This window comes from Tachysurus fulvidraco, chromosome 13, assembly GCF_022655615.1.
Source record: "Tachysurus fulvidraco isolate hzauxx_2018 chromosome 13, HZAU_PFXX_2.0, whole genome shotgun sequence".
NCBI classification, from domain to species: Eukaryota; Metazoa; Chordata; class Actinopteri; order Siluriformes; family Bagridae; genus Tachysurus; species Tachysurus fulvidraco.
Window position 1 is genome coordinate 12,429,343 of NC_062530.1, and position 19,204 is coordinate 12,448,546.

The following is a 19,204-nucleotide window of genomic DNA, read 5'->3' on the forward strand; positions in this document are numbered from 1 at the left end:
CAAGTGTCTCACTTGTTTACCTCTGATGTCCTTGCTGTTTCTTGATTTGATCACCCATTAATGTTTTGCTGGATATAAGCTGGCATTTATGTGTGTTTGCTCTCTCTCCCTTCTCTCTGCCTGTATTTATTGTGCTCCCTCTCTTTCTTTCACAGGTACTTTTTTAAATCAGATTCAATACTTGCTAGAGCTTGCTAGAGTCAATTCTGTGTGGCTGAATAAATGTCTTCTTATTATGCACATAGGTAACCTACAGATGGATAAATATATTACATTCATTGCACGAGAAAACCACACCTACATAGCAAAAAATGCATGATTTTTTAAAGTTGTGCATTATGTGTTTTTTCTTCTTTTTTCTTTTCTTTTTAACAAATAAATTCAATCATTATCACACAGAAATACAGCTGTCACAATATTCCTTACCCAGAAGAGACATGGTCAGGTAGCTGCAAAGTAACTCTGGTCCAAACTAAGCTGTTAACTGGGCTGTAGATGCTGGACTCATGGAACTCAAAAGGGGAACATCCCACATTATTCATTGAAGAGGGGAGGCAGGCAGATTGTACCAAGTGCCAAAGGTCTGACCTGTAGTGAAAAGCCATAAGCAATTAGACAGCAAAAAAAAAATCCCCCCAAATTTTTTTTTTTTTTTTTTTTTTTTTTTTTTTAGAAATGTGAGAACAATTTTGTATATTGTTCATCACTTATGCTGCAAATTATAGAATAGTTTTTTTAAAAAAGGTACTTTTCCATCCTAAGAAAAACTTCCATGGTCCAGACATGGCTGGTGCTGGTCTGCAATAGTTAATGTCATATGGTTGACAAAAAAAAACTTTCATGTCAGAAGTGGTCTTGCTATTTATAATTCTGAATAATTAAAAAAAATCCCTTCCAGTAAGATATAATAATGCCTGCTCAGAGTCAGACAGCAAAAGCCACCACCAAAGCAGGTATCATCAATAATAAAAAAAAGAATAGGCGTATCTCTCTATATTAGTCTCTCTATCTACTCTCTATCTTCAGTCTATCTCTGTGACTTTATTTCACTCACCTGGCATCTTTTCTGTATTGTAGAAGCACTGTATGATGAGCTTCACAGCTTTCTGTTTCACAACCTACCACAATCTGTAACACAAAATGTACATGACAGTAAAAATTGAGAAACAAATGTATTAATGGTCTTTGTGAATAGAACTTTAATACAATTTCAAAACCTAAAGGACTCAAGGTAGTAAATCCAAATACCTAACAATTAAACTTAAAACAAAACTAGTCTTGTCAGGGAAGGGGTGTTTTTGTTGATTAAAAATCCAGACCCAAATGCAGGGATAACACAAAAGGGGGGTTTATTAGGGAAAATGACAAAAGGCTGGAAACACTATGAACATGGAAACACAAAACACAGAAATAGAATAAACACTAAGTCATCAAGCTGGAACTAAACAAATCACAGAAACCAACACTATGTTGCCCGAAAAGTGCAAAACAAATTAACAAATCCGAAAACAAAACAACAAACACGAGAGCACATTAACAAATCCGAAAACAAATTAACAAATCCGAAAACACATTAACAAATCCGAATATACGACAAGTCAGACCACCTGGAAAAGGTAGGTATCATTTGTGAATGGAAACTTACCGATCATGACAGGTGTCTTGTCCGAATTCTATACACAAACGATACCTCCCTTTTCCGGGTTGTCTGACTTGCCGCTGTGTTTTCGGATTTGTTAATGTGTATTCAGATTTTTTAATGTGTATTTGGATTTGTTAATGTGTATTCGGATTTGTTAATGTGTATTCGGATTAGTTGTTTTGTTTTCGGATTTGTTACTGTGTTTTGTACTTCTCGGCCACCGTACAAAACAGACACAGAGGCGAAAACTCAGCAAAAACCAGACGCAAGATCACATAATTAAATAGGTGAGGGAATCATAGGAACACAAGGAACAGGTGTGAAGAGGCGGAACAGATTAAGGATAGGGCAGGGCTAACACACTCAAGCACAAAAACAAAAAGACAAAACCTGCCAGAAAGCTCCTGATAAGTTTAAATGCAATCATATGATAATACAAACAAAAAACAAACAAAACATATTCTTTCTTAGTGAAAATATAGTAAATCCCCATTCCCTCTGCCAATCTACTATATACTGTACAGTATACTGTATATTACGAGATAAATGCCCCTACACTTTGCATTTTTGCAGAAATTGTACTGTTTATTAGATAAAACATTGTGAAGTTGCTGAAACATAATATAAAAAAAGGAAAAAAATAAATCTGTCAATGGAATTTGCATCTCACCTAATCATGAAATTCATGTGACATGGATTCACATTTTGAAATTTGACCAAATCAGTGTTATCTTGGACCAGCTCCAGGGTTGACGTAGTGGAAAGATACAACATGTGCATCATCCAAGGCTACTTCAACTGCACATTTCACAATTGCACATGTGTACATACAAATAGTATATATTGTATACTTATTTGCATATGTATATTTCATGTTTATTTAACTGCACATTTCACACCTGTAAATGTGTACATACAATTTCATCTATACTACATATGTCATTCTGTTACACTGTGGAGATTAAGTCACTACAAATTCCTCGCATTTGAAAACATGCCTGGCAATAAAGCTGATTCTGATTCTGAGATGGTTGTTGACTTCAGACAAGCACAAAGCAACCACTCTCCAATGAACATTGACAGATCCTCTGTAGAGCTTGTCAAGAGAACCACTGTCTGTTTTGGGAATTGAAACATTTCAGATTGCAAGGCCTTGCAGCAGATAGTGAAAACAGCTGAGAAGATGATTTGAGTGTCTCTTCCCTCTTTCACAGACATTTACATCACACGCTGCATCCGCAAGGCCAACAGAAATGTGGATGGCCAGACACACCCCTCACACACACTCCTGTTGTCTGGAAAAAAGTATCTCACAACCAGATTGTGTATCAGTTTCCCACAAGCCACCAGACTTCTTAATAACTGAACTGAACTGTACGGAGCACAACAGACACACATGCCCTCAACTGTATGGTCTGCACTGCTCTGCACCAAATACGCCCTCTTCTAATATACGTCCATGTACAGAAAACAACCCATACCAAACTGTTTACATGCTGTTTTGCACACAATTTTTGCTATTCTAAACAGAAACAAGGTCAATCTTTATTTCATTTATTTTCCTTCCAGTTGTCCTGATGGGTGCTCATGCTTTTAACAGGTTGAGAAGGCCAGAACATTCCTGAACATTTTTGGCAACACCCCTTTTTCTATAGACTGTTCAATCTTCACCCGTAACATCTGGAACTGTTTTTGCTGTAGCCCATCATAGAAGCCTATTGCTGTCAACAGAATCACGAGTACTGTCAGGAGCACTTGGGGTGCTGACTACCAGGGAGATCCAGATTATTGTCCCTACTTGTTACATGTAACTTCCATAAGCATTACTCCTAAAACATCCTTCTTTACCTTGACTTCCCTCATGACTAGTGTCCATCAGTCCATCCTACCTCAACAGCATCCATATTATTGTTCATGCAGTGCAAATGTGAAGTCCTTTTCAAGATAGACTTAAATTTGTTTTTCTCAATAAAGCTTCTACCAGACAATGGTTGCTATCTTCTGGCACCTTTTTAGGCACCTGCTCTAAAAAGATAAAATATTCCAATATATTATTTGATACATATGAAATTTGAAGTTTTGAGTTTTCTTTTTCTCCACTGGGAATCATAAAAAATGCAACCCTCTTGTTCATTTAGATAAATTCTTAAATTTAAATAAATTCTATTTACCATTCTACTTCATGTCTTTAATTTACTGTATAGTCGTATGCAAAAGTTTAGGAACCTCTTACAAGCTGTGAGTGTCCACTGTGAGGAGCATATTTAGGAAATGGAAGACCACAGACACAGATCATGTTAAGGCCAGAAGTTGCAGGCCACATAAAATATTGGAGTGGCAAAGGCGAAGGATGGTGAGAACGGTCAATAACAGCCCACAGACCACCTCCAAAGACCTACAACATCAACTTGCTGCAGATGGTGTCACTGTGCATCGTTCAACAATTCAGCGCACTTTGCACAAGGTGAAGCTGTATGGGAGAGTAATGCAAAAGAAGCCTTTTCTGCACACGTGCCACAAATGGAGTCGCTTGAGGTATGCAAACGCACATTTGGACAAGCCAGCTTCATTTTGGAATAAGGCGATGTGGAGTGATGAAATAAAGATTGAGTTATTGGGTCATAACGAGGGGCGTTATGCATGGCAGCAAAAGATCACAGCATTCCAAGAAAAACACCTGCTATCCATAGTAAAATTTGGTGGCGGTTCAATCATGCTCTGGGGCTGTGTGACCAGTTCCAGTCCTGGGAATCTGGTTAAAGTTAAGGGGTCACAGGGATTCCACTCTATATCAGCAGATTCTTGAGAATAATGTTGAGTAATGTCAGTCACAAAGTTAAAGTTACGCCGGGGCCGGATATTTCAACAACACAACGACCCAAAACACTGCTCAAAATCTACTCGGACATTTATGCAGAGGAACAAGTACCATGTTCTTGAATGGCCATCCCAGTCTCCAGACTTGAATATCATTAAACATCAGTGGGATGATTTAATGCGGGCTGTCCATGCTCGGCAACCATCAAATCTAACTGAGCTGGAGATGTTTTGTATGGAGGAATGGTCCAAAATATACTACCTTGATATACCAAGATGGCGCTGGTGAGGTTGTCTGCCGTCGTGACTGCTCCGGTCAAACTTTGACTTTATTTTATATATTTATTTATATACATACAGTTTTATTTTTAGAGGATGGACATCATTGGATATGACAGAGCCACTCTTATACCCATTGGTGTAAAATACAATTACCCTTCACCGTTTTTAAACTCGGACCCATGCTGGCCGAGCAACATCCTGAGGGGGAACAAAGGACGCGACCCGCACCGGCGTCTGTGTGGGACGTCCCCTGCTCCCCCCACTAACCATTATTTAGGAGTCACTATAACATGTTATAATTACTTATAAATATTTACCTTGCTTCACAAGCCAAAATCACTACAGGATCCTGTTTGTGGACTTCAGCTCTGCTTTCAACACCATCATCCCATAACTCCTACAGCCCCACACATGACTGTGTGGCCACTTCCAACTCCACTACCATCATCAAGTTTTCTGATGACACTGTTGTGGTGGGCCTGATCTCCAACAACAACAACAACAAGATGGCCTACCTACAGGAGACTAAAAACCCGGAGAGCTGGTGCCAGGAGAACAATCTTCTCCTGAACATCAGCAAGACTAAGGAGTTGGTAGTGGACTTCAGCACAAAGCAGGAGCGGTCATACCAACCGTAAATCATCAACAGGATCCCAGTGGAGAGAGTGGACATTTTCTGGTACATAGGTGTTCACATCACACAGGACCTGTCTTGGTCCTGTCATATCAACACCCTGGTGAAGAAGGCTCGGCAGCAACTGTACCACCTGACATGCTTAAGGTGAATTTAAGTTTCCGGTGACGATTCCCAGTTAGGGTGTGATTAATTTTGAAGTTTAAGCTTTCCATTCCTTTGCTTCCTTTCTCTAATTTCTTCTTTCCAGTCTCTTCTTCCCTTTCCCCCAATTTTAATTTCTTTTGTGTTATTTTATTTTCATCTTCGTTTTCCAAATTTCTTTTGTTTGTTTGTGTAGTTAGTTTTATGTTGTGTTTGTCTCTTTCATTAAATGCCATATTTTTGTGCCACAAGTGATTGTCTCTGAGTATCGCTCACAAACTTAAGGTACCTGCAACATCTGGTCTGAACTACATGCTCTATTAAGTTAATTTAATTTAAATTACGGTATAAAGTAAAAGGGAAGTGAATCTTTCTTGGCTGGGAAGATACCGCATTCATAGAATTAATTAAGGTTACACGGCCTGTTCGCCGGACTAACAGACCAAATAAGTGTAACGTTAATTCCATTACCATTAATTTCAATTTAGGTTAAAATATTTAGGAGTCACTATAACGTTATAATTACTTATAAATATTTACCTTGCTTCACAAGCCAAAATCACTACAGGATCCTGTTTGTGGACTTCAGCTCTGCTTTCAACACTATCATCCCATCACTCCTACAGCCCCAAATTAACCCAGCTCTCCGTGCCCTCCTCTGTCTGTCAGTGGATCACCAGCTTTCTGACAGACAGGCAGCAGCTAGTGCGACTGGGAAAACTCAAATCTAGCACCGTCAGCACTGGCGCCCCCCAGGGCTGTGTTCTCTCCCCACTGCTCTTCTCACTGTTCACGAATGACTGCACCTCTAATGACCCCTCTGTCAAGCTCCTGAAGTTTGCAGACAACACCACACTGATCGGCCTCATCCAGGATGGTGACGAGTCTACTTACAGACTGGAGGTTGAGCGGCTGTCTGTATGGTGCAGCCTTAACAACCTGGAGCTGTCTGGTGCAGCCTTAACAACCTGGAGCTGAACACGCTCAGATAGTGGACTTCAGGAGAAACCCCCCTGCTCTCCCCCCACTAACCATCATGGACAGCATTGTCACAGCAGTGGAGTCATTCAGATTCCTGGGAACCACAATCTCCCAGGACATGAAGTGGGACATTCACATTGACTCCATTGTGAAAAAGGCTCAGCAGAGGTTGTACTTCCTTCGTCAGCTGAAGAAGTTCAACCTGCCACAGGATCTGCTGAAACAGTTCTACACTGCCATCATTGGATCTATCCTCTGCACCTCAATGACTGTTTGGTTCAGCTCAGCCACCAAATTCGACCTCAGGAGATTACAGAGGGTAGTCTGGACTTCTGAACGAATCATTGGCACAAATCTCCCCACTCTCCAAGACCTGTACTCCTCCAGAGTGAGAAAAAGGGCAAAGTCAATCACTCTGGTCCCCTCACATCCAGCACACTCACTCTTTGAACTGTTGCCATCTAGTCAACTCTACATTTCTCACACTTCCAAATTTGTACATACAAATTGTCTATATTTGTATATGTATATTTCATATCTATATTTAAACTGCACATTTCACATCTGTAAATGTGTACATACAATTATACTGTATATGTCATTCTGTTAGACTGTGGAGCTTCTGGCACTGAAACAAATTCCTCACATGTGAAAACATGCCTGGCAATAAAGCTGATTCTGATGTACAGTATATACATTATTTCTCCACCTATATTTTCATATTTTATGTAGTTTTTTATATAGTTTTCTTATAAAGTTTATATTTTTATTATTTATCTATCTCCTTTTGTTTTTTTTAGCATGAATTGCATTCCTTTTTATTCTTATATACCAGACAGTTGCATAAAGCATTTCACTGCATGCCGTACCCTGTATGTATGTGTATGTGACAAATAAAATTTGATTTGATTTTATTTGAAAATGCCTTCATTCAGAATCCAGAGTCTCATTACCGGCTATAGGAAGCATCTAGAGGTTGTTATTTCTGCTAAAGGAGGCTCTACTAAAAATTAATGTGATTTTTCTGTTGGTGTGCCCAAATTTATGCACCTGTCTAATTTAATTTTTATGCATATTGCACATTTTCTGTTAATCCAATAAACCTCATTTCACTACTGAAATACATGCCCTTTAGTTATTTGATAGATCAAAATGAAACTACACCCAAATATTTATAAATGAAAATCATGGAAATTGTCAGGGGTTCCTAAACTTTTGCATACGACTGTATGTTCCATTTATGCTGATGGTGACCTGTAAATGCACAGTCATTTATTTTTTTTTTATTCTTACATTTCTAAACTTAGAGTATATAAGTAAAATATTATTGATCACTATTCATATAAAATGGCACAAATATTGTAATAAGTCTATTGGTCATATCCCTCCCAAATACTAAGATATATTGAATGATAGCATCTATGAGTTCAACATCAGAAAGCACAGAATCCTTCAAAATAAAATATTATTCTTGTAATGAATATATCTTGCAAACAAATCTATAACAGAAAACAAACCCAAAAAATGAAAAACGTGTAAAGAAGGATTAATACTTATTAAAATTCAAACAAACAAAGAAAGGCTTGGTATCCAGAGAACATTCAATACTTTGCACAACAGTATGCATTAGCATTGCTTAAAAACACATAAACAAAAGAATGCAAAGGTTCATTATGTTTATTGCCACAAATGGCTATACTTTACTATTTACTAATTAGCTATATTTGAAGTAGGTTTTGCTAAGCAAAAAACTATATTAAATGTGATATATAAATACAAATGAACATTAAAAAGTACTTTTACATAGAAAAGCATTATTTAATTAAAATATGCAGTGCTAACCTTGAACTGCAAGATGTATCCTGGTTGGACAATTAGCTCTCGAGTTGACAAGATGCTGAAGGTTCCATCCTGTTTTTTGTTGGGCCAGTAGAGGTGGAAGGAAGGATTGCCACAAAACCCGGCTATTCGCACAGCATTTGGATAGAAACTCCAGTTTTCTTCATGAGGTATACCATCTGAAATTTGTTAAGAAAGAGAGGGAAACAAAAACATAGGGTTATTTAATACACTTATACACAAGGTATATTTCAAATAAATAAATAAATAAATTTAATTTCTATTTATTTATGATTTTATGACATAATACTGATCAAAAAAACTAATTTAGATTTATTTTATGTATTTATTCATTTTGTATCCTAATGCCATAAACTTTTCTATTGTAGGTGTTATACATCTGCCTATACATCTACTCATGTTCATAGCTAACAGCATGGCTTTCCAGATCGACTAATGTTGTTTACAAATTTATGTTTACGAAAAGTAAACATTATAAAACCAACTAACAACACTAAATGAAGTAAACAATGCATAACTCAAAATGCTTAATACCTTCATCAAAGGTATCCAGGAGCATGCTGGGGTTGATTTCAGAGCCCCCAATCAGAATGTTATCTAGGGCCCACTGAGCACGGTCAAGATTGGGGGTTACCAAAGCTGAAGACACCTTAAATGGTTGCCACCAACGCAGGCGTGTAGCATTGGTCAGAGCTCCCTCAGGCAACATGACATAATCTCTCCTTATTGTCAAATACTTCAAAAAATCCATCTCATGAAGGAGTGTCCATGATATACCTTTGAATTGCATATACACACACACACACACACACACACACATTATATATATATATATATATATATATATATATATATATATATATATATATATATGAATATTCATTCTTTGACATTTGGAAAATAAACAGCTCTGTATTTAGGTTAAAGATAAAAAATGCATAAAACAAAAAAACAAACCTCCATCAGAGGAATAATCCAATAGTACAACCTCTTTTCTACAAGAGCGATAATGGCATATAGTCATATTTTCCTCACTCCCAATTCTGATCCAGTACTCCACAAACCTGAGACACCAAATTATGAAATAAGAACATTAGGAAAAGTATCAGATTTTCTGAACCTAATATTGCATTGTCTTGCAATTACAAATAAAATTTGTCATTATAAAAATAACTTCAGTACTGACTTGGCTCCACGTAGATCAAGGTCACTGGTAACAGCCTGCCTAGTATTAGCACCACTAAAATACAGGGCTTTTCCCTCAACCAGTGCTCTGCAGTCCGTGCATGGATGACCTCCCTCCAAAATTTGCCACTGTAAACCATGGGATCCCTCCCATTCAAAACGCTCCTTTAGGGTTCCCTAAATAAAGTACAAACAAGTGTAAATACAAACCTTTACATATGTGTTTGGATGGATATAGAAATAGTATATTGTAAACTATATAATAAACATTTATTACCTTAAAAACTGAATTAGCATAGCAGTTCTGTCCAGAAAATCCTGGGTCACAGATGCAGCGTCTATCTAGACAGTCACCATGACCTCCACAGTGGTTCTCACATGCAGGTCCAATGTAAATATTACTTACTGCCCATTGTGTGTCTGAATGTCGTTGGTAGAACCGGAACCGCACAGGTCTGTGGTGTACCATACAACAGAACACAAACATTCTTGTCAAACATTTTCTGTTAAACATTGTTTTGCATTGAAGGCCACTAAAGAGTGTTCAACTATCAAAGTGATATGAAATGTAATATTAGTGTCAGGCCAATGAAATCCACAAATTCCAATTCCAAAAGTACAATGTGGCCTACAAACATGGCTGCATTCAACTACACACTCCAGAATACCATGCTGCTAACCTTTTCTCAATTGGTGGAAATCTGATCACAAACACTTTAAAGAAGACACTCATTCACAGTATCATTGTAAAGTATTGTTCGGTTTGTGCATAGCAACTAGCCTTACCCAAGTATTTTTTCAGTGTTTTTTTTTTTTTTTATTAATTTGTTTTGCCTAGTTTGTCCTGTTTGAGCTATGACTGTTTTGAGAGCCAGATTTGAATCATGTTTTTTGTTTCAGGGATGGCTGACGGGAGATCTCAACACTGAGGTCAATACTCTCTCAAAACCCTCCTTCATATGCATTCAGCCCTCCAATTTCTGCTCCATAGAAATTTTCTGGTAACACAGACATCTAAGACTTTCCTTTAATTTGTAAATATTAGAATGTCTGAATCAAAGCCTCTCATCCTGGACTTTCCCCAAATAAAGCTCCATAACTGATATATATCTGGAAGGAACAAGTAAATATCATACTGGTGCAGCCAATTTCACCACATTTTCCCCTAATCCCTGAGCTAAATGTAGCCTGAACCTTATATTTTTGTTCACCCCTGTAACACCTTGGTCATTACAGTTCTTCTACTTAACAATAAAAATATTACTCTGAAGTCAACTGTGTATTTTGAGTTTAAATTATATTTAAGGTCAGAAAGTAGTATTTTTCACTTCATGATGTCAAGAATGAATATGTAATAACCTGTAATGACAAAGGTTTTTCATGGGTAAATAAAAAAAATATAAGGAAGGTTTTTCATGGGTAAATAAAAAAAATATAAGGTTGAGGCTACATTTAACTAAATTTATGCTGAAAACATTCAATTATAAAAAGCTAATGCTCAAGGCCATCATGTCACAGATCAGGCCTGAAGACCATGACAGTTAAGCTGAAGGATACATATTTTCATGTAGGCATCTTGCCAGAGCAAAAGAAAGTCCTACTGTTTGTTTTTGGAGTGAAGTGTACCAGTACCGTGTTCTCCCTTTTGGTTTAGCCCTAAGTGCATGGATGCATCCCTCACCTTGGGTGTGTCATTGTCACAGTACTCTTGTGCTTTTGACGGATACCTCCCTCTCATGCTGGGGAGTGACCCTGTATCACCATCCCATTCAGGGCACCTGAGAGGGCCCTGCTCTTACATGGCACATAAATTGCCTGAAAATGAGGTCGACTTTTCTAGCATTAAAAGACTTCTTTCCACAGCTAAGGGGCCACACTGACAACTCTATGGTGGTCTTCTACCACAACCGTCAAGGCAGTCTTCTTTCTTAACCTCTGTTCAGGGATTCCTGTCTGGGATTTCCTCTCTCAGACACGGGTTGATTGCGCTGAGATTTAGAACTGAGTGGGGCCAACTCTTAAGCACTGTTCTCTCAAATAAGGTTGTGGAGATTATATTGAATGCTAGGGCTCCTTCCATCAGGACATTGTATGCTGTGAATTGGAGGCTCTTTCCAGTGCTCTGGCTAGGGCTGTTCCTCTTAAGGATATTTATGCTACAGTGGGTTGGTCCTGTCTGCACACTTTCATCAGTATAAAAGTATGTAACCTAGTGTATAGTATAAAAGTATGTAACCTTAAGTATGTAACCTTGTGAACCAGCATTAATGTATCCAATGAGAGAGATTTAAGCACTTATGTACGTCGCTCTGGATAAGGGCATCTGCCAAATGCTGTAAATGTAAATGTTTTATTCGGTTCTATAAACTGGACTTTGACCTTAAGCCTGGACTTTTGGGACAGACAACTCCCGGCATGTGGTGGCATTGGTATTGAAATTCCCATAGAATCAGCACAACCTGCTTCCCTGAGAATGGAACAAAACTCTGTGTCGTGTGCCACACTCCAAGAATTTACATGCACTTCTTTCAGACAAGTAAAAACTAAAGTAATGTGATGTAGATCTCTTTATATGGACACATTGCCTGTCACATGACCCAACCAATCCCACAAATTGGTGTGATTTCACACAGAGCTTCAAACACACTTCTGTAAATACAGGTTTTACTTATTTAATACTCAACTTTCTGGAAACATGCTTGAATACAGCACTCTGTGAACAGCCAGCTTCTTTGGCAATGAATTTTTGTGGCTTACCCATTTACATTTACAACATTTAGCAGATGCCCTTATCCAGAGCAACTTACATTATCTCTTTTTTTTTATACAACTGAGCAATTAAGGGTTAAGGGTCTTGCTCAGGGGCCCAATAGTGGCAGCTTGGTCGAACTCACAAACCTCCGATTGGTAGCCCAACACCGTAAGCACTAGGCTACCACATGCCCTTAACCACTAGGCTACCGCTTAATCACTAACCACATTAACCACTAGGCTACTGCTTACCCTTCTTGTGAACGGTGTCAATGATGAATGAGGGGTCTTCTGGACAACTGTCAGAACAGCAGTCTAACCCATGATTGTATAGCTTAGTGAACCAAATTGAGAGACCATTTTGATGGCTTAGGAAACCTATTGAGTTGATGAGCTGATTGGCATGTCACCATATTCTAATTTTTTGAGATAGTGAATTGGTGGGTTTTTGTTAAATGTGAGCTAAAATGGTCACAATTAAAAGAACCAAAGGCTTAAACGTCAGTCTCTGTGTACTGAATTTATATAACACACAAGTTTCACTTTTTGAGTTGAATTACTAAAATATTTGAACTTTTCCATGACATTCCAATTTATAGATGCACCTGTAAGTCTTCCAATAGTGTCAGCCACAAATGCAGCATCTCATTTCCTTTTCAAGTTACATACCTAACCTGGTGTAGTTTTTCTCAGGACTGAAGGAAACAGCATTAAATTCTTCATTGTCAGGTGCAGATAGCTAAGTTGACAGATCCTGGGTGTGTAAACTGTGAGGATATTACATTTTATTTCTTGCCAATTGGGTGCCCAATTTCAGTTGATGAATAATATTTTTTAGGGTTTACACATAGACCATGTGGGAGGAGAGGCAAATAGGATCAATTAATATCATTGTTTAACATCGTTTGTATAAACGGTAGTCCCAGCACCCTCAGATCTACCAGCACTGCTCGACTGCTTCCACCATCTCTCAGGGTAAGAGGCAAGTATACTACAAAACTCTTTTCTGTTCTGGCACCAAGTCAGTAGAATGAACTTCCGGTCCATACAGCTGAGTCACTGGCTATTTTCAAATGATGGTTGAAGACCAAGACTTTGCATATTGCTGGTTGCATAAATGTATATAAAAACCAAAAAAAAAAAAAAAACTTTGAACAATGTTTTAGACTCATGGAATCTTAAGTATGTAACTGGCTCCTGGCCAGTTCTTCTGTTTCTGTGGGTAGTGCTGTGCTGGTCGAACCACCTAAGGCTCAAGCTCACAAGAAGGGTGTTCTTGTTGGGCATGTTATAGCCACACTACCAGGTGACAGATGGGTGCCAGTTAAGGTTATTAACCCGTCCAATAAATTACTTTTAGACGTAATGCCAAAATAGCAGATGTGTCTCCAGTTTTAGTAGTTGAAGACTTGGATGTACAACATGGACTTAGTCACGGAGAAGCTGTGAATGTACAGAGCCAGTCTGTCTCCTCTACTGTGGATATACGCAGTTCCCGTTCTGATATGCATAGTGTACTGCAGAAGCTCGGTCTCAGTGATCTTGATATAGGGTCCTGCGAAGTGACTCTGTACTGGAAGGATCAGCTTTTACAGTTGATTCAGAAGTATCAGGATGTGTTTTCTAAACACAGGCTAGACTGTGGTAAAGCCAGTTTGTCCATAGAATTCATTTATCGGACAACCATCCTTTCAGACTTACATATAGGCGCGTCCCACCAGCCCAATATCAAACCTTGAGGAGAGTGCTCTCAGAGATGGAGGAGCAAGACATCATTAGGAAGTCTTGCAGAGAGTGGGCATCCCCGCTGGTCCTTGCATGGAAGAAGAGCAGTGAACTTCGCGTTTGTGTCGATTACCCCTGGCTTAATGTTCGGACCATTAACACTCACCCCTTACCTCACCAAGCAGACTACTTGGCAGCCTTGGGTGGGAATGCTATGTTTAGCGTGATGGATCTCACCTCTTGCTTTTATAATGTTGCCATGGTGGAGGAGAACAAGAAGCTCACGGCCTTCACAACACCAATGGGCCTATTTGAATTCAACAGATTGCCACAGGGGTGACTATCTTTGTTGACTATCTTTGGCAACCAAAATTTCCTAATGTTGCTTTGTTACCTGGATGATCTACTTGTGTATGCCCCGGACAAGGGTGAGGCTATCAAATGTCTTGAGATGGTGTTTGGTAGGCTTCGTGAACATGGGTTAAAATTAGCCGCTAAAAAGTGTCATTTCCTCCAGAGGAGCGTGCGGTTCCCGGGGCACGTTATTGACAGCTCAGGGGTAGCGACTGACCCAGACAAGGTCAGTGCTATTGCGGTGGTGTCAGAGTGTAATGAGGGGTCATAAGGCTGAGGATCCATGTGCAGCTGTTTTAATGAATCCACACTCGAAATCAGACAGGCAGGGTCGAAACACAATATCAGAGAGCAGACAGAAATCGGTAACGACAAAACAGGCAAAGGGTCGGGGCAGGCTGCAAACAATCAGAGAAACCAGTACACAGAAACAGAATCGAAACCAGACTAGGAATACACAGAAATGCTCAGAATTATTGCCAAAACAAATCGAGACTTTGCACCGGCGTAGAGTTCAAGTTAATCTTAAGTAGGAAGTGGTTGATGAGGAGCAGGTGGCAGTGTAATCAGTGGTGGCAAAGGATTCTGGGGAGTGTAGTCTGGAAGGGCTTTAATATTCTGGAGACGCTTCTGTTTGCTGGTGTTCAGGAGGTACATGCGGCGTGCTGACCGTGACACAGAGTCTGATTTGATGATGGAGGATGGAGTAACTTTGTCTCAAGGGAAGATAAGATCTTTTCTTGGGATGGTGTTGTATTACCAGAAATTCATCCAGAATTGCTCCACCATTGCAAAACCTTTGTTTGCCTTGACAGCTGCACCAAGAGGTAGAAAGCCTCCAGGTAAGCATGCTGCTGCATTCAGGAAATTAAGCCCTGGTGATTGGAAGGAGGAGCACAGCAGTGCCTTCCAGCAACTAAAAGCTGCTTTGATTAATTCTGTGGTGCTGACGCATCCTGACTTTAGCCAGCCATTTATTCTGTCAACTGATGCGTCTACTGATGGGCTAGGTGCTGTACTGTCACAAGTCACAGAGGGTGAGACTAGAGCTCGGCCGATCGCTTTTGCTAGTACGGCTCTTAACCGTGCCCAAGCCAGGTATTCTGCTCATCGCTTTTTTGGCTTTGAAATGGGCTGTTTGCAACAAATTCTGCCACTGGCTGAAAGGCAGTGAATTTGTTATTTGGACGGATAACAGTCCATTAACTTATATGCTCACAAAGCCTAAACTCGATGCGTGTGAACAGAGATGGGTCTCCAAGTTGACGCCCTACCGCTTCAGCATTAAATACATATCTGGCCCAAAAAACATGGTAGCCGATGCTCTAAGTCGTCAACCCTTTGTTCCTAACCGGCTCAGTGAGAGATTGCTGAGAGAACCTTTCAGTTCATTCCTAAAGGAAGCAGAACAGTTTGGGAAAGCAGTTTACAAGTTTTCTCATTGGATGAACTTTGAGGTGCACAACAAAATGATCCTTGCCTGTCCCGGGTCCTGTTTTACATCAATAGAGGCAAAAGAGCCTCACGCCATGAGCATGCTAGAGAAATGCATAAAGTTCTCAGGCTTTTGAAGCAGTGGGATAAATTAAAGATGGTTGATGGTGTTCTGTATTGTTTAAGGAAAGACAACCTGGTGGGAAAGAAACATCTACAGTATGTTGTTCCATCATCCTTAGTTGCACAGGTGATGACGGGCATCCTCGATGAAGCAGGGCACCAGGGCCAAAGTAGAACTATGCACCTGACAAGACAAAGGTTCTTGATGTTCGCAGGTATGTCAAATGTTGCCAGTGCTGTGTTGTCAGTAAAACGGCCGAACCTGAAGGCAGAGCCCCGCTAGAGAGTGTGAGAACATCAAGGCTCATGGAGCTTGTATGCATCGATTTTTGGACCGCAGAAAGCTCCAAGGGTCGTAACGTAGATGTGTTAGTTGTTTCTGACCACTTTTCCCGGATGGCCCATGCTTTTCAAGGCCATAATCAGTCAGTGAGGAAGGTGGCAAGACTTTTGTAGGACAGATATTTCTGCGTGTATGGCTTCCCTGATCGGATCCATTCTTGAAAGTCAGTTGATTTGAGAGCTGTTGAAGGTTGCAGGTGTGAAAAAGTCCCGAACAACCGCCTACCATACCATGGGCAATGGCCTTGTTAAAAGGTTCAATAGGACCTTGGGCAATATGATCAGGGCACTGCCTTCTAGGGCCAAGGATAAGTGGCCTCAGATGCTTCACACATTGACCTTTGCATACAATTGTACCGTGCATGAATCTACTGGGTATGCTCCGTTTTACCTAATGTTTGACAGAATTCCGAAGCTGCCCCTGGATGTCATGTTTGGTAACCTTGAGGGTGACACTGATGTCGTTGACTATGACAAATATGTAAAGAGGGTGAGAACTGATCGTGCCAGCCAGCAGCGGCAGGCCGAATTGTATAACCGGAAAACAAAGGGCTGTGATATTGAGTTGGGAGATCAGGTTCTATCGGCCAACAAAAGTGAACGTGGGAAGAGGAAATTGGCAGATAGGTGGGAGCTCACACCATACAGGGTAGTTGGATTGAACCCTCAGTGCCATATTTACCGTATACGTAACACTAAAACGAGCCAGGAGAACACTGTTCATCGCAATTTATTGTTGCAAGCTAACTTTCTTCTGTTGGCGCTAGAAGATCTTGATGTACTGTCTAATGCTAGTAGCACGTCTGTGTCTATGAGCGTGAAAGCGTCTCTGGCGAATGATTGTGTTTCCGGGATTGAGCCCCGTGTATCCAACCGGTTTGCCAGTTGGGTGGAAGAATGTGCTGCGCTTGAGAGCCCTCAGCAGAGATTGCCTAGCAGAAGTAGTAGTGTTGTGTTGGTGGACACAATCTCTGGTGTGTTGGAAAAAGACCCTTCAGCATCAAAGGCTGACTCTATAGAGAGAGACAAAAATTCTGAAGCTTCAGAAACTGAAAGTCTGACTTGTGAATCTAACAGTATGTTTTCCGAGGTTATCTATGACGATAATCCCATTGGTATTAGTGAAACAACTACAGACCAAAGAATGGCTGGATTTAGGACGAGAGTGGGCAGGATAGTGAAACCTGTCAACAGGTTGATTGAGAATATGACCCAGCACATCAGAACCCTGAAACCCTTCCGGCAGGTGGAGTTATAAGATCTCTATTAACATAAGAGTGCATTGTTAGATTTTTTTTTGTGTGTGTGACATAAACTTAAACCTTTACACTGTTTTTTTGGATCCAAGATGAAGCGTCATCTACAATTGAATGGTGTTTAAGGCATAATTTGCGGGCGATTGCAGTAGACCTGATCAACCTGCTGTTCTTACCTTCCCTGTGAGTGGGAAACATATTTTGTTGCACAAAATTCTAAATAACAGTTGGTCTGAGTCCAGTGTGTATTATCCCTGTAGTCAAAATTTGTGAAGTTCAGGTGGGAGGATGTAACTGGTATAAATAGTGCTTTGGCTGGGTTTTTGTTTTGAGTTTTCCTTTCCTTATTTATATGTTTCTGTATTGATGTTTTTCCCCTTTTTCTCAAATTTATTTTTTTATATTAATGTTACACTTTGTATATTCAAGGTGAAGTGATGTACTTCACAAAATTTTGGTTTCATCATTTTTGGTTAATCTAAAAAACATTTCTAAACATTTTTGTTTAATTGTTTTATCTAAAAGTTAGAGGAACTTTTTTTTGAGTACTTGTTTGGGGAGGGAGTGTCATCAACGGGGCACACCTGGGGTTTTTCATCAGGCAAGCACTAAATTCCAGGGGTTTCGTTCCACGACAGAAAGTGGGCGTGTTTCCGGAGGTCTTGGAAAACGCACTCTTTCAAAAAAAAAAAAAAAAAGAGAGGTCACCGGTCATGCGCAGAATGCTGTTTTATTTGCGCGGGCATTTCCAATCCCAGGATCAACTTAGATGGATAATGAAGGAGAAATAAAAGCAAAGCTATGATGGATAATGAAGGACAAAACAGTCATACAGGTAGATTTTATACTTAATATCTATTATGCTTTATTATCTTACAGTTAAGCTATTTTCGAAAACAAATAAACAACCAAAAACATTTTTGTATAGCCTATGCATCTTTCCACAGTTAAGTTATACTGAATGAATATTAAAAAAACATCATGGAGCCCAAAGTAATAAACCTCTTTATACTTTAATACTTTATTAATATACTTTGTTTCTATCAGATTGGATCCCAACAAATTTCAAAATATGTATCTCACGTGTCAAATTACATTCATATTGTTATAACTTCAGATACCTGTCCTGATCTCAGGTGTTTTGTGTCAAATTACATTAATACTGTTACAACTTCAGATACCTGTCCTGATCTCAGGTGTTTCGTGTCAAATTACATTAATAGTGTTATAACTTCAGATACCTGTCCTGATCTCAGGTGTTTCATGTCAAATTACATTAATATTGTTATAACTTCCCCTCCTTGAACCGCCACCTTATTGTGGTGGAGGGGTTTGCGTGCCTGAATGATCCTAGGAGCTATGTTGTCTGGGGCTTTCTGCCCCTGGTAGGGTCTCCCAAGGCAAACAGGTCCTAGGTGACAGGCCAGACAAAGAGCGGTTCAAAAACCCTTTATGAAGAAAATAATAACAAGGTCTGTGACGTCGCCCGGTATGGCGCAACCGGGGCCCCACCCTGGAGCCAGGCCCGGGGTTGGGGCTCGCATGCGAGCGCCTGGTGGCCGGGTTTTACCCCACGGGGCCCGGCCGGGCTCAGCCCGAAGGAGCGACGTGGGGCCGATCTCCTGTGGGCCCACCACCTGCAGGAGAAACCGTAAGGGGCTGGTGCAATGTGGA

The 19,204-nt window shown here is 39.9% G+C and overlaps 1 protein-coding gene across 1 annotated transcript in view; it reads right to left on the reverse strand.

The window, feature by feature from the left end:
* Positions 1–19,204, reverse strand: part of reln (reelin) — a 447,239-nt gene that overhangs the window by 21,820 nt on the left and 406,215 nt on the right. Inside the window, exons 53-59 of the mRNA XM_047822245.1 lie at positions 9,823–10,000; positions 9,547–9,722; positions 9,318–9,424; positions 8,895–9,137; positions 8,343–8,518; positions 1,055–1,128; positions 427–588 (exon numbers count right to left, since the gene is read on the reverse strand). Of these exons, the coding sequence (XP_047678201.1) occupies positions 427–588; positions 1,055–1,128; positions 8,343–8,518; positions 8,895–9,137; positions 9,318–9,424; positions 9,547–9,722; positions 9,823–10,000 (1,116 nt within the window). The remainder of the gene's footprint in view (positions 1–426; positions 589–1,054; positions 1,129–8,342; positions 8,519–8,894; positions 9,138–9,317; positions 9,425–9,546; positions 9,723–9,822; positions 10,001–19,204) is intronic.